Source organism: Phaseolus vulgaris, chromosome 6 (genome assembly GCF_051622355.1).
Source record: "Phaseolus vulgaris cultivar YP4 chromosome 6, ASM5162235v1, whole genome shotgun sequence".
NCBI lineage: Eukaryota > Viridiplantae > Streptophyta > Magnoliopsida > Fabales > Fabaceae > Phaseolus > Phaseolus vulgaris.
The window spans coordinates 31,784,103-31,796,952 of NC_143503.1; the positions used below are offsets into that span (position 1 = coordinate 31,784,103).

Below are 12,850 nucleotides of genomic sequence, written 5' to 3' on the forward strand. Positions count from 1 at the left end.
TTTAATAGAAAGTCTAAATATTTAATTGTTAACTGTTACTTTGAAAATGAAAAAGTAAATTATTAGTATTGATTATGGAGTAATCACCACATGACATGATTGGAAAATAAATAATTATAGTATAACTATAATTTGTAAAAAAAATTATTTTTAACATATAAATTATATTTTGAATTTATTTAGGATAAAGACTTTTATTGCTATACAGATTATGTTTAACTAATAAGCTTTATAGAAAAATGTTAAAATTAGATTTAAAAATAAAAAAGATAAATGAAGTGAAATAAAAGATTAAGAAAAATGTCTGAAGCACTCTAATTTTAAAAAAAATGGAAAAAATTTAGAGTTAAAGAAAAACTGATAAAAAATACTGCCATTTGATATAAATATACACATACATAATATTATATTTAACTTGTGACAAGTATATATTCTGTGTTATAAAATTATTTTTAACCATGTAATAATTTTTTTATTCAGTTTACAAAATAAAAGTATTTGTTAATACACTTTATTACCTTAATAGTTTTATTATCATCAAACATACAAAAACAACGCTGTACTGTTAAAGGAAACATATAAAAACAACATCTACTGTTTAAAAAGATCTACAGTTTAAAATTTTCGTCTTAAATATGAAACATATCGAAAGTTGTCACATAACATATCAGGAGCAAAATCTTTTTTTTGTTTTGTTAAAAATACTAAACGGTGTTGAGTGTTTGGTGAGTAACAGTGTGGGCACTGAGGAGCGGCGGTGGCGGTGCCGCGTTCAGTGCTACCACGCGCTGACGTACAAAGAATGCAACTGTGGGACCCACCGACCTCTACAGGTCAAAAGCGCTGGTATCGACGACGACGACGTATTGATGTGGTCGAAGTTGCGTGAGGCTTGAGAACAGTCTGAACAAGTGTCTCCATGAAAGCGGAGAGAAAGAGAATCAAATTATGATTATTAATTACTGAAAACAAAGAGTTAGTGTTTCTCTCTGCATCTGCATGCGCATTCGCTTCGATTTCAACCTCTTCTTTACGCTATGTTATGCATATATCTAAACATATTAGCGACGCTTATTAATAGTGCTACACTTACCCAACCTGCAGCAGGGTGGGAGGAATGGCATCGGCGGCTAGAGGCGCCAAGAGACGCCCCGCGATAAGTAGAAAAATGCTGATCCTCCTCTTTGCGTCCCTCTCATGCGTCGTCGTTTTACTCCTCCTTTCTCTCTTCAGATTCCACTCTCCCAAACCCTCAATTTCGGTTTCTCGCGTCTTCGATGGCCCTCCCAAGATCGCCTTCTTGTTCCTCGTTCGCCGCAACCTCCCTCTCGATTTCCTCTGGGACGCTTTCTTCCAGGTCTTGCATCTTTCTTCTTTCATTTCCTTAAAATCTGAAATTTGGGGAATGTCTGAGCGGTTTCTTTTTTTGCAGAACGGTGACGTTTCTAGATTCTCGATTTATGTTCACTCCACGCCTGGCTTTGTGTTGGATGAGTCAACCACCAGGTCGCAGTTCTTCTATGGTCGACAAATCAGTAATAGCATTCAGGTTTTTTTTTCTCTCTCTTTCGAATCGGTTCTTGAGAAAGCTATGCCACCAACTTATTCACGAAATTGCTTTCCTTTTCGAAATTGTGAGAACATTGAAATGTTGCTTCTATAGTAAGGTTTTTGCATCCTAAAAATAGGTGTAAGCGGATGCACTTTTATTTTGTCTTCTCCATCGATGGCGAATTCTTTCTATTTGGTTAAGTGGTATATTGCTTACAGGATGGAAAAAATTGACAACATGGTCCTTTTCCATTTATGTTTTTACTTCTGTATTGGTCTAATCTGTAGCACCGAATGCCAATGGGGTGACGGTATTAATCTGTAATAATCTGATGATTTTGAGCACTGTTTTTGGTAAAGGATTTGTGCCTTTGAGAGTAAGTAAATGAAATTAAATGCACAAGTTCAAATAAGCCTTCTGGAGAAGTTAAAATCATTCTTTTCCAAAAAAAACTTATTTTAACTTGTGCATAAGTTGTTTTTAATATTAGGAGAAGTGTACTTGTCCAAACCTTATACACATTTTTTTACAAGGATTTATGCCTTCAGTGTGATAGTGCATGCAGATATGGTTGAGCATAAAAATGTAATACTGTTATGCTATTAATATGTTGTTTTATTCTCTTATATGAATTCAGTGTTACATATTTTAGGTTTTATGGGGAGAATCAAGTATGATTCAGGCTGAAAGGTTGTTACTGGAAGCAGCCTTAGAGGACCCTTCAAATCAAAGATTTGTTCTTCTCTCGGACAGGTTGGTATTTCCAATCTTCTTGTATTAGTACAAGTTTCATTTAGGAGTTCTTGTTCTTTCTCTGTTTCTGCTTCTTTGTTTTATTTGCCACTCCTATTTGAAGGAAGAGACAGGTTTGGGCCTGGCATATGTTTGTGCAAACCTGGTTAAGAATCTGAGTTTTTATTTTCCATGTGCAGCTGTGTTCCTCTGTACAACTTTTCCTACGTGTACAATTATGTCATGGTTTCTCCAAGGAGTTTCGTGGACAGGTAGAAGAAGGCTTTGGTTCTTGAGGTGCTTGGCACTAATTCTTTTTCAAATGTTCAATTTTAATCCATTTAAACTTGCATTTTGTTTCATTTTTCTGAAAGGTATATGCTTTAAAGGTGGAATAAACGAGTATGTTTATATTGCAGTTTTCTTGATGTAAAGGAGGGCCGCTACAACCCAAAAATGTCATCTAAAATACCAAGAGAAAAATGGCGTAAAGGGTCCCAGGTTATTTTTCTTTTCTTTGCCATACTTCCATATTGACTAATTCGACTAATGGAGTTTATTAATGGTTTAAAATATAAAGGCAAGTTTTTCAGATCAGTTAACAAAAACTTGGTTTCTGGTTGTTGGGTTGAAAACTAAGACCATTTGATGGTGTTGTCTTCATGACCGATTGGAATCCTTGGATTGTTGAGATGATTGGCAGAAGCTAATGGATGAAATGGACAAGGATGGCTCCAATGGAGCTATGGTTTCTTTGAAAGTGCATGAGAGGTAGGGAGGGTGATTGGTTGGGCCATATCACTTGGAGATGTGAAGAATCAAGGTGTTTATCCTAGAGAAGTCTAGACAAGGGAGTGAGAAGCAATTCACTCATATTAATCTTAGAAAAATGAGAGCCAAACACCTCAATATATAATGATGAGGTCCGGCCATTGTACACAGAAATGAGTGGGAAAATTCAAACCAATTAAGTTTGAAATTAGGCACCTAAATGAGCTCATAAGGCAAGCATGACAAGATGTGCTTCATGTGACTCTTTTCGGTCTAAATGACTGGCTAGGTTAATTAGGAGTTTTCTAGAAACCCTAATTTGATTTAAGAAATATTACAAGTAAAATTCCTATTCTACTTTTAGCAAGAAAATAAATTATACTCTAGAAATTCTACACTAGGTTATGACATTTTTGAACATGTATAGAAGGGGTGTCTCTGCCATCAATAGCAGAGTCCTAGTCTTCTTGAATCTTCCTTGCCATGGATTTAGTGGTTGGGCCTGAGCTTGACCTTCTTCCATCACCATTGCTGCTCACTGATTTGCCTCTACTAAGTGCTTTCTAGTAAAGTCAAGATGCTCCACTTGCCGTGTTAAAGGGGGAAATTTTGTATTGGGTGTTTAGCCAGAGTTTAGCTGAGTTGCTTTTGTAAATATCAAATTGACATTATTTCTTACATTGAAGTTGTAGCATAAAATTTTTAACATTTGTTTCTGGAAATTATGTCTTAATTTGAATTTATTTTGAATTTCCAGTGGATCACTGTAATTCGTAAGCATGCAGAAGTGATTGTAGACGATGATGTAATCTTTTCTGTCTTTAAGAAATATTGTAAGGTGTGTAATCGATCTCAACTTTGTTTAATTACAATTCTATTAAGATTCTCATACTACTGTATTGATTTTATTAAATTTTCTTGGCATTGTATAATGAAAGCTGTCATAGAATTCAAAATTGAATGTTTAGCATACAATACTGTACTAAATACTAACTGTAAGTCTGTACTGTGTTCATAATTTATAAATACCTACCTAATTTTGTTCTAACTTGGCAGAGACGTCCACCAATTGATACAAGCAAGGGAAAGCTGAATCTGGTAAGTCTTCTGATTTTAGTTTTCTATTTTAGTGTTGTTAGTGGAAAGGCTTCATGTTATCCTAATATGTTATGCATAATAGCACAGTCTTCACTTTTGAGTGTAAATTATTAAGTTAAGACAGATTGGGTATTTTGAAGTTATGTTTATTGTGCTTATAGTTCCAAATAATTGTAACTCATTAGTAGAATCTTGGTGATCATGGTAAAACAATAGCAGGCTTAAATAATACTGATGCAACATTATACAAAGGCTTTTGAGTGTTCAAAATCGGTTATATTTGGGACATTGCACTTTTCACGGGGCATATTTCTGACTGAGTAATGTATTATAAACATTTAGTCCAAGCTTTAATAATTTTCTATCTCGGTAATTAGTTCCTATGTTTTGCCTTCTAGAACGTGTCTCATATTTGTGGCATATTCTGATTTTTGAAAACTGGACTGACTGGTATGGACGGTTGAACTAGCATGTCAGGTCATGCTTTCAGATTAACTAAGAACCGCATTACTGAAAACTGGCTTTGAAAGTAGTCTTCAAAACCTTGACTTGGAGTTAGGAAGTTTCTACAATTTACTAGTTAGTGAAATTCTTTTGTAAGGTTATATTTCAAAACCTAGGAGTTCCTAGGTTCCTGTTTACCCTTTTCCAATAGCTTGTGATATTTTTAAGCAATATCTGTTAAAGTTCTGGATGTGAGATTTAAAATTTGATCAGTGATTATTTAAGCATTGTGGGAAATTTCTATTTAAATTTTCTCCCTCTGCCCCCATCTATTATTTTTCCTTTGGTGGTTACTGCTCTACTCCATTTAACAGCTGTTGAATGTTTCTTTTGTTCTTTTCTGTAATCTGCATTAGTATAATCTTATGTTCTTTTCTGAAATCTGCAATAGTATAATCTTATGTTCTTTTCTGTAATCTGCAATAGTATAATCTTATGTTCTTTTCTGTAATCTGCAATAGTATAATCTTACAAGGTATGCTGCTGAGACAATGTTTTTACCGTGATATTTTGTGATGCTACTCAGTACTCATTTCATAATATATTTTTCTTTTATTTCAATACTGATAATTGCTTGCTGTAAGATACTTATGATTTTGGTGCAAATGCAGAAACTTCAGAAGCAGCACAATTGTATTCCAGATGAACACTATGTGCAGACATTGCTTGCAGTAAGATACTTAGATATTTATTTCATAACCATTATCTATGTTGGTTTTGGGAATGTGTTCTTTGATTGAATTAATTCTTGCTTCTGCTTTATTCACAAATTACTTTGATTAAATGTTGTCATTGATATCCAGTAACTTTTCAAGGATTAATCTGCATGGATATTGCTTGTAATCTTAATATGCATTATCTTCTCTTTATAGATGCATGGCCTTGAAAGCGAACTTGAACGTAGAGCAATAACCTATACCCTATGGAATCAGTCTACTACAAAAATGGAGAATAAAGGCTGGCATCCTGTTACTTTCAGCTATTCAAATGCCGGTCCTCAAAGGATAAAGGAAATAAAGGTTTTCTTCTATTGTTTGATACTTTACTTATGCATAGATTTAGGCCATTTATGAAGTAGAAAGGTTCAATCTTTAGGTTTTTCCTTCCGGGGGGGAAGAGGGGCTATTGATACAAAAAAGGAGAGGAGGACTCAGTTAATGAAATCTTAATGTCTTCTGTTGTCCTGGCACAAACTGTGGATTGAAATTTAGATGGTCGAGAGCAAGACTCTTGAAATTAGTGCTGGTAATGGTTAATTATGGTGCAATTCATATTAGGTCAATAGTGAAACTGCCACCTTTCTCATGACAAGACTGAAGTGCTTGGTTTCTTAGGTTGAAAGCCAGTAATGATTTTGTTTGAGGACTTGAATAACCTAATCAACGTACCCAGGTGTCTGAGGATCTTTGTTTCCCGATGGTATGGGCCCATATGCAAGGAGTTATTTATGGATTCAATCAAACCCATAATGAACTAATCACCAAGGCTCAACTTTAACGTTGTGTCATGGCTCACCCTCTCTATTTGAAGACTTGAATAAAGCTCATAAATGAAAATGATTGTCGTTTCTTTTACTACTGTTTTGGCAACTGATCCCAATTCCTCTATTTTGTGTTGTGCTGGAAGGTAGATTTTGTCGCTTTTGTTTTTGCTGAGGTAGTTATTACAAATTAGTACATGTTTTAATGCAACTATTTTCTTCGCCTGATATCCTTTTTTTTAAACAGGGCATCAATCATGTTTACTATGAGACTGAGTACAGGATAGAATGGTGTCATAGCAATTCCACTTCCGTTCCATGTTTTTTGTTTGCTAGGAAATTCTCTCAGGGAGCTGCTATGCGCTTGCTGAGCCAGGAAGTTGTTAACCACTTTGAAGTTTCTGCACTGTTAGCCACTCCCGCATGACTTAGCCTATACTGACTATGGACTGACCCACTGAGATATATACTTCGGATGTCAAATGGTTCAATCGGATACTCCACGTAAACAAATTTTGATGGGATTCCACAAACAGATTTTGAAGACAAATGGTGGCTACGGATAATTAATGGAGATGGTAAAGTAGCTGCGGATTATGAGCTCTGATGACACCATTTTATCTGGCTTAGTGAGAGGTCTTATACATTATACCACAGTTTTAAAATGATAATCACACGAACTAGTAAGTTATTATAATATAAAAAGGATAGTTTTTCAGTAACATCTGGAAATTTTTTATTTTGGATTGTTGGAGTTCCATGCAGATTGAGATTAAGGCCATCTCCCTCCCTCTCCTTATCCCTCAAATTTTGAGAGAGGAGCTGTGGAAGGCCTTGCTGGTGGTGACGTGTTTGCCAAGGCATAAGAATGGGAATTTTCGTTCTGAATTGTGGGGAGGTGGTATCCGGTACGGTATATGAAATCTTTTTTCATCCTCGATTACTGTTTCTATATTTCTTGGAAATCATGTTTTCTGAAAAAATGTCATAAATATATTTGATATTTTAAAATGTTTTGTAGAATTTTCAGACAATTATAAAACACCTTATTTTCTTCATGAGAAATTTTAGATTCTCATCCCCTATCAGGTGAGTTTTAGAAGGAATCTTGATTTAAAAACGAATTTTAGAAATCTCAGATTTTTGGAAAACTTAATAGAATTCTTCTTTAGACAATACCATTGTAATGGTATGGGTCAAAATCTAAAGGAAGATTACAGATAAAAGTTCGAAATCATATTATTCGTTGGATTTGTCAAAAAAATGAGTCATTTTACCAGAATGTAATATTCTAAATAGTAAGACACAAATCTAATCTCATAAGATTTTGAGTTGTGGATAATGTTATGATCTTTTTTATACATGTTTCGGTAGTATTGAATCTTCTAAAAAATTCAATATATTATTCAAGAATACTACGTGTTGATATATATTAATCATATAATTAAAGTATACCTATAACTAATGCAAATATAATATTACAGATCACGATTTATTGAGTTAAAATAAACTGTATTATTGATAAATAATTAATTCAGAATATAGTTTTTAAACCTTGCATAACCTAAATCTATTCTAGAAATGCACAGAATTTAAATTTTTTAAAAACTAACAAGTGACACAAATTAAGAACTCTCAAAAGAACATATATCAACATTAAATTACAATTTGAAGATCAAAATAATTAATTATTATTGAATTAAATTATAGATATTTTAGAGACTTAAAAAAGTATTGATATTTAAAATAATTTTTATTATTAATAAAAATTTATGAAGTAATTTTTAAATTGGTATCTTTATCAAAGTTTTATCTACTAATATTTTAGATTTTATATTAGTTCTAAAAGATTATTACATTAATCTTTTTAAAGATTAATTGAATTAAAAAATTATTTATCAAAATTTTATCTATTAATTGAATTAAAAAATTATTTAAAAAATTATTTGAGACTAATATAAAATATAAAATATTAGTAGTTAAAATTTTTAATTTAAAAATTTTATAATTTTTTATTAATAATAGAAACTACTTTAGATATTAATAATTTTTTAATTTTTAAAATAATATTTAATTTAATTAATATAGTAACTAATTATTTTTTGTTTATGTGAAATAATTTTTAAAAATTTAAAATAATATTTAATTTAATTAACATAGTAACTAATTATTATTTTTATGTGAAATATCCAAGAAATACAAAACCTACTTGATAACCTAATATATTAATATTTTCATTATATTTTTTTTAATTTTCAATTTAAAGTATTAATACATCATTATATTATTATGATGAGATATCTCAAGTGAGTTTTTTTTTAGATATCAATGTATATTATTTTAAAGATGAATCATGTGTGATGTCTAAAAGGATACCTTTTTTAAGATAATTCTCCACATTAAAAAAATATCACATAACTTAGACATTTTATTTCAATCCACCTAAACATTTCTTAAAGAGGCGTATTTTTTTTTTCAAGTTGTTTTTTTACCTTTAAAGAGGAATATAACACTATATTTTGAAGGTAATACAAGACAAGTGATATAATATTTTATTTTAATATCACAAGTCTACTGCTCACAGCAAAATGAGTAGTTAGAATACTAACTTGAGAAATATATGGCTCAGTCTAGTGCAAATTTAAAATCAAAAGTATCCTTGTGCATTTATTTTTCATTAAATAATATATCAAGTAACCACAGTAATAGAAAAAGAATAGAAGAATGAAGGACCTACTATGAAACTAAATTCTCTAACCTAATTAAGAACTTGCAGCTTTCTTTGAAGCATCTTTATTCCATCCTCTTTGGCGAGCTCTGACCTCCCACAAAGCAGTTTCTTTCAACTGATTTTCAAGTGCTGTCTCGGCTCTTTCCCTTGCCTGCTCACAAGTTTCCATCCCTGAATTGCACTTGTCAGCCTCCTTTTGGTATTGAGATGCTATTTTTTTAGCCTCTAAAAGTTTTGTATCTGCCTTTCTTTGTTTTTCCTCAGCTTCAACTTCCCTTTTCTTTACTTCTTCTGCTAAACGCTTTGAAAAACTTACCACCACCTCTTCAGTCACCTCTTGGTCATGCCTCATGCAATCTACAACATACATATGCTAAATATATAAAATATGAGATTGGCTAGGATCAAAAGTTCCAGAATTTGGATTCATTATAACTAGCCACGCCTTTGGGAAGTTTTATCCTCCACAAAAATGTGTTGGTGTCCCCTATATCAAACTAAAATGCTAACACCATTTTTCACTTTTAACTGCATGAACATAGTCAATTATAACATATTATTGTCACAGGGGGGCCTTGGATGCACCTGAAATGTCTTTTTTTTCACTCATAATGCCACTTTATACAACTTTCATGCACCTTTTTCTCTTATGTGTGGACAAAGTTAGTTTTTGGCAACCAAGTAGGCTCTTGGTTTGCAATTGTTGTTTGGTTGGACTAGTGTTTGCATTTTTGTCGTGAAAAAGTGTTTTGATTTGGTACCACTAAAAGTAAGAACTTATACTTGGGTTGAAATAATTTAATCTAGATTAGAAATTAAATACAGAGAGGAACAATGGGGGCATTTTCACACTGTGACTACCATTGTTCCAAAGCTAACCCTCTAAATTAGTGTGCAAGATTAATTACTTGATGTAAAATCCAGTGTTAACTATTTTAGGAGTGCGTGTGGATGCAAAACGTGGGGATCAAAAACCTCTCCCGAATTTTTTCTTTCAGAGGAAACTGCAAGTTAGTAATTTCCCTATCTTTATCAAGTCTCCAGAATAAAAAGAAAGGCTTGACCCCCAAAATGCATCATCATCCTACATGAGATACTTAAACCAAGGCGTATATATAATCATGAGATCTTGTACTTGTGACCTTTATTTAATGTACTAAAGGGGAGGAACTAACCTATAATGGAATTATTGGTCAATCATGCAGGAACAAGCTGATACACCATGTTAGTAATCAACAATCAATATCAGAGCACAAGAAACACGTCTACATTACATGGCCAAAGATTGTTATTAATAAAGTTAGTATTTGATCACACTATTTGATTGGCCAATCATTTAATCAATACTACCCGGCTTTCAAACCATGTTTATGAGAATATATGTACAGCAAACAATTCATCTCCCGTAATCAGAATGAATGTAAATCATGAAGCACCTAATGCTTCGCATAACAATATTTGATCACATGGTGTTTCAATTTTTACTCTGTAAAGGAAACTAAAAAGAAAGGAGAAAAACTCTTCCTATTTCTAGATTAAATCTATACAAGCAAGTGTAACAACACATGATTAGGTGTGTGTTTAGTTTTTCATTGAATAAATTATTTAAAGAGTATAATAACATACTTTCTGATGGATAACCAAATATATCCTAACCTAAGTATCCTAATAGCCCAATATGAGCAACAAGTGGAGCAGTTTTTGTACATATTTTGAATCAAACATCATGATGACTAAGAAAGAAAAGTGAATACCTTCTGGAAGAGAAATAAGAGGTTGAAGAGAGCAATCACATTGACAAGGAGGACAAGGAGAAGAGGTGGCATTAAGGGTTTCATTGAGATGCCAATACAAGGGTCGTCCTGCAATGTAAGCGATGAGAAAGAGTCCCAGAATCCATATCACCAATCTGAAGGCTTTTTCTTGCCTCCTATTCATTTTTGCAAATTGCAATTACGTGATACTAAGCTGCAAAAAAAAGTTAATCTTAACTGCGAATAATAACTTATCTGTTTAAAGGTTTGGTTTCAAAGATTCGTGTATACATGAAACTGCACCCTCATATTTATGTGTTTCTTCTATCTTATTCCATACACACACCTTCTCTTCTTATTTCCTTTTTCTTTTTATTCACCAATAGTCAATTTAACCTAGTTTTATTATCTCGTTTACATATTCCAATCTTGTAATACTGTATACCTCAAGTGTGAAGTAGCACTTATATGTTATATACTATCATATCTTTTAAAATACACTGTTTAAGACAACAAATATTTAAAATTGAGATACTCATACAACAACAATTATATATGTAATTTTGTGTTTATCTCTTTGTTGATAAAAAAAATCCTCTTAAATAGGCAAACCAACGCAAAAGCATGTACTTCTGAATGGATATTTTTTTCTGTTGTTTTACGGTTTTATGTATATTTATTATATTAAATTTTTCTGTCATAAAATTTGCCATTCGTTGATGTACATGACCGATTAAATTCTTATATTTCTAGATTCTTCATTTGTATCTGCTAGCAACATTGTATAGTACCTTTCATTCTCATCACAGAATCTTCATTACCAACACAAAATATTGAGTTTCATTTGCTGAAACATTCTCTGAAATTTTGTTCATAATCTCACCAGGTTAGTTTTCTTTATTTTTCTCCCTATATTATATCCATAATTCCAAAAGCCTCTATTACTTTGTGTATATAGTTTGCCACTTAATATTGAAAAGATTTGAAGAAGTCTGAATTCTCATAAACCTTGCTTATCTGCACTTTTGTCTACTATCTTTACGTCAAGACAGTTGAAATTTCAGTTTGAATTTTTTTTTCTTAACTTTTGGTTTTTATTTTATAGCCTTTTGAAAAGATGTTATGGTTCAATCATGTCATTATACTATGTTTGGATTTGAGAAGAAATTTAAGATAATAGATTTGGAGTGATTTGAGAGGAAAGTGAAATTGTTTGAGTTTTGATATATTATATTAGATTTATGAAGAAAGTTTATTAAGGTCTCTGTGTGAAAGTTTGTAAGTGATTTAACAAATATAATAAATTTAAAATAATTTAATATAAATTTTAAAAATTAAAATAATTTTAAAATTTTTCATAGTCTATTTTTTAAAAAAAGTAATTTTTAATTAAAATAGTAATGAATATTTTAAATAAATAATGTTTTTAAAATTTGAAAAATTTAATTTTTAATTTTCATTATTTTCCACTTAAATTTTAATCAATATATTAGTTTTAGATCAAATACGAGAGCTACTATCACTTTGTATAAAAGAAATATAAAATATAAATGTTATTTTATTGAAACTATAAGAGACAAAAATTAAAGAAGATATAACTGTGATTTTGTTAAAAATCTCAGAAAAATATATGTTTATTTTAAAATTAAAAAAATATAAGTATTATTTAATATAATTTCAGGAGAGTTAAACGTAATTTTTGCTATAATAGGATTATATTTGTTTTTATCAATCTAAACAAACTAGTTTAGACTGGATTTTGCAATAAATTTAAACCACTCCAACTTAGAAATGCATTAACTAATAATATACTTTATTTCTATGTACTATTTCATAATCCCTCTTTTTTTCCTCTTTATTTTCATTCCAAAAGTATTTCCAGAAAATATGGTCTCAAGTTTCAACCGTGAAGTGTTCAACGAGAAGCGCTTGTGGGATGAGTTTGTAGGCATGTATGCTTTATCCAAAAATTTGATTAGATCAATTTTATGAACTTAAATTTACTCAATACACCAGATTAAAGTAATTTGATGCATTAACACCATATATTAATCATATAATTAAAGTATGTATATAACTAATGTATATTTCCATATGAATGGTATTAATATAAATATAATATTATGTTACAGAGTATTATTTATTGAGTTAAAAAAATGTATTATTATAATAAATAAGTAACTAAGTATATACTTTTTATACAATGTATAACCTAAATCTATTCTAGA

General features: G+C 31.1%; 2 protein-coding genes across 5 annotated transcripts; one reads left to right on the top strand and one right to left on the bottom strand.

The window, feature by feature from the left end:
- The first annotated feature begins 610 nt into the window (after window positions 1-610).
- On the top strand, window positions 611-6,859 carry LOC137832204 (glycosyltransferase BC10). Of its 4 annotated transcripts, none has more exons than XM_090303410.1 (11): window positions 611-975; window positions 1,105-1,357; window positions 1,433-1,549; window positions 2,205-2,305; window positions 2,485-2,581; window positions 2,704-2,785; window positions 3,813-3,893; window positions 4,112-4,153; window positions 5,269-5,328; window positions 5,530-5,676; window positions 6,385-6,859. In XM_090303410.1, exons 5-11 carry the CDS (start codon window positions 2,523-2,525, stop codon window positions 6,562-6,564), a joined length of 651 nt encoding a protein of 216 aa, XP_090159536.1. In that variant the 5' UTR covers window positions 611-975; window positions 1,105-1,357; window positions 1,433-1,549; window positions 2,205-2,305; window positions 2,485-2,522; the 3' UTR covers window positions 6,565-6,859. The 4 variants fall into 4 exon arrangements, with proteins under 4 accessions (XP_090159536.1, XP_068496344.1, XP_090159537.1 ...); XM_068640243.2 differs by having other exon boundaries at window positions 660-975; window positions 2,485-2,556; XM_090303411.1 differs by lacking the exon at window positions 611-975 and having other exon boundaries at window positions 982-1,357.
- A 2,040-nt stretch (window positions 6,860-8,899) lies between these two features.
- LOC150027365 (uncharacterized) lies at window positions 8,900-10,806 on the bottom strand. The gene is made up of 2 exons (XM_090303944.1): window positions 10,623-10,806; window positions 8,900-9,225 (listed from the first exon to the last, which is right to left on the bottom strand). The coding sequence occupies exons 1-2, from the start codon at window positions 10,804-10,806 to the stop codon at window positions 8,900-8,902; spliced, it is 510 nt and encodes a 169-aa protein (XP_090160070.1).
- Between the last annotated feature and the right edge of the window lie 2,044 nt (window positions 10,807-12,850).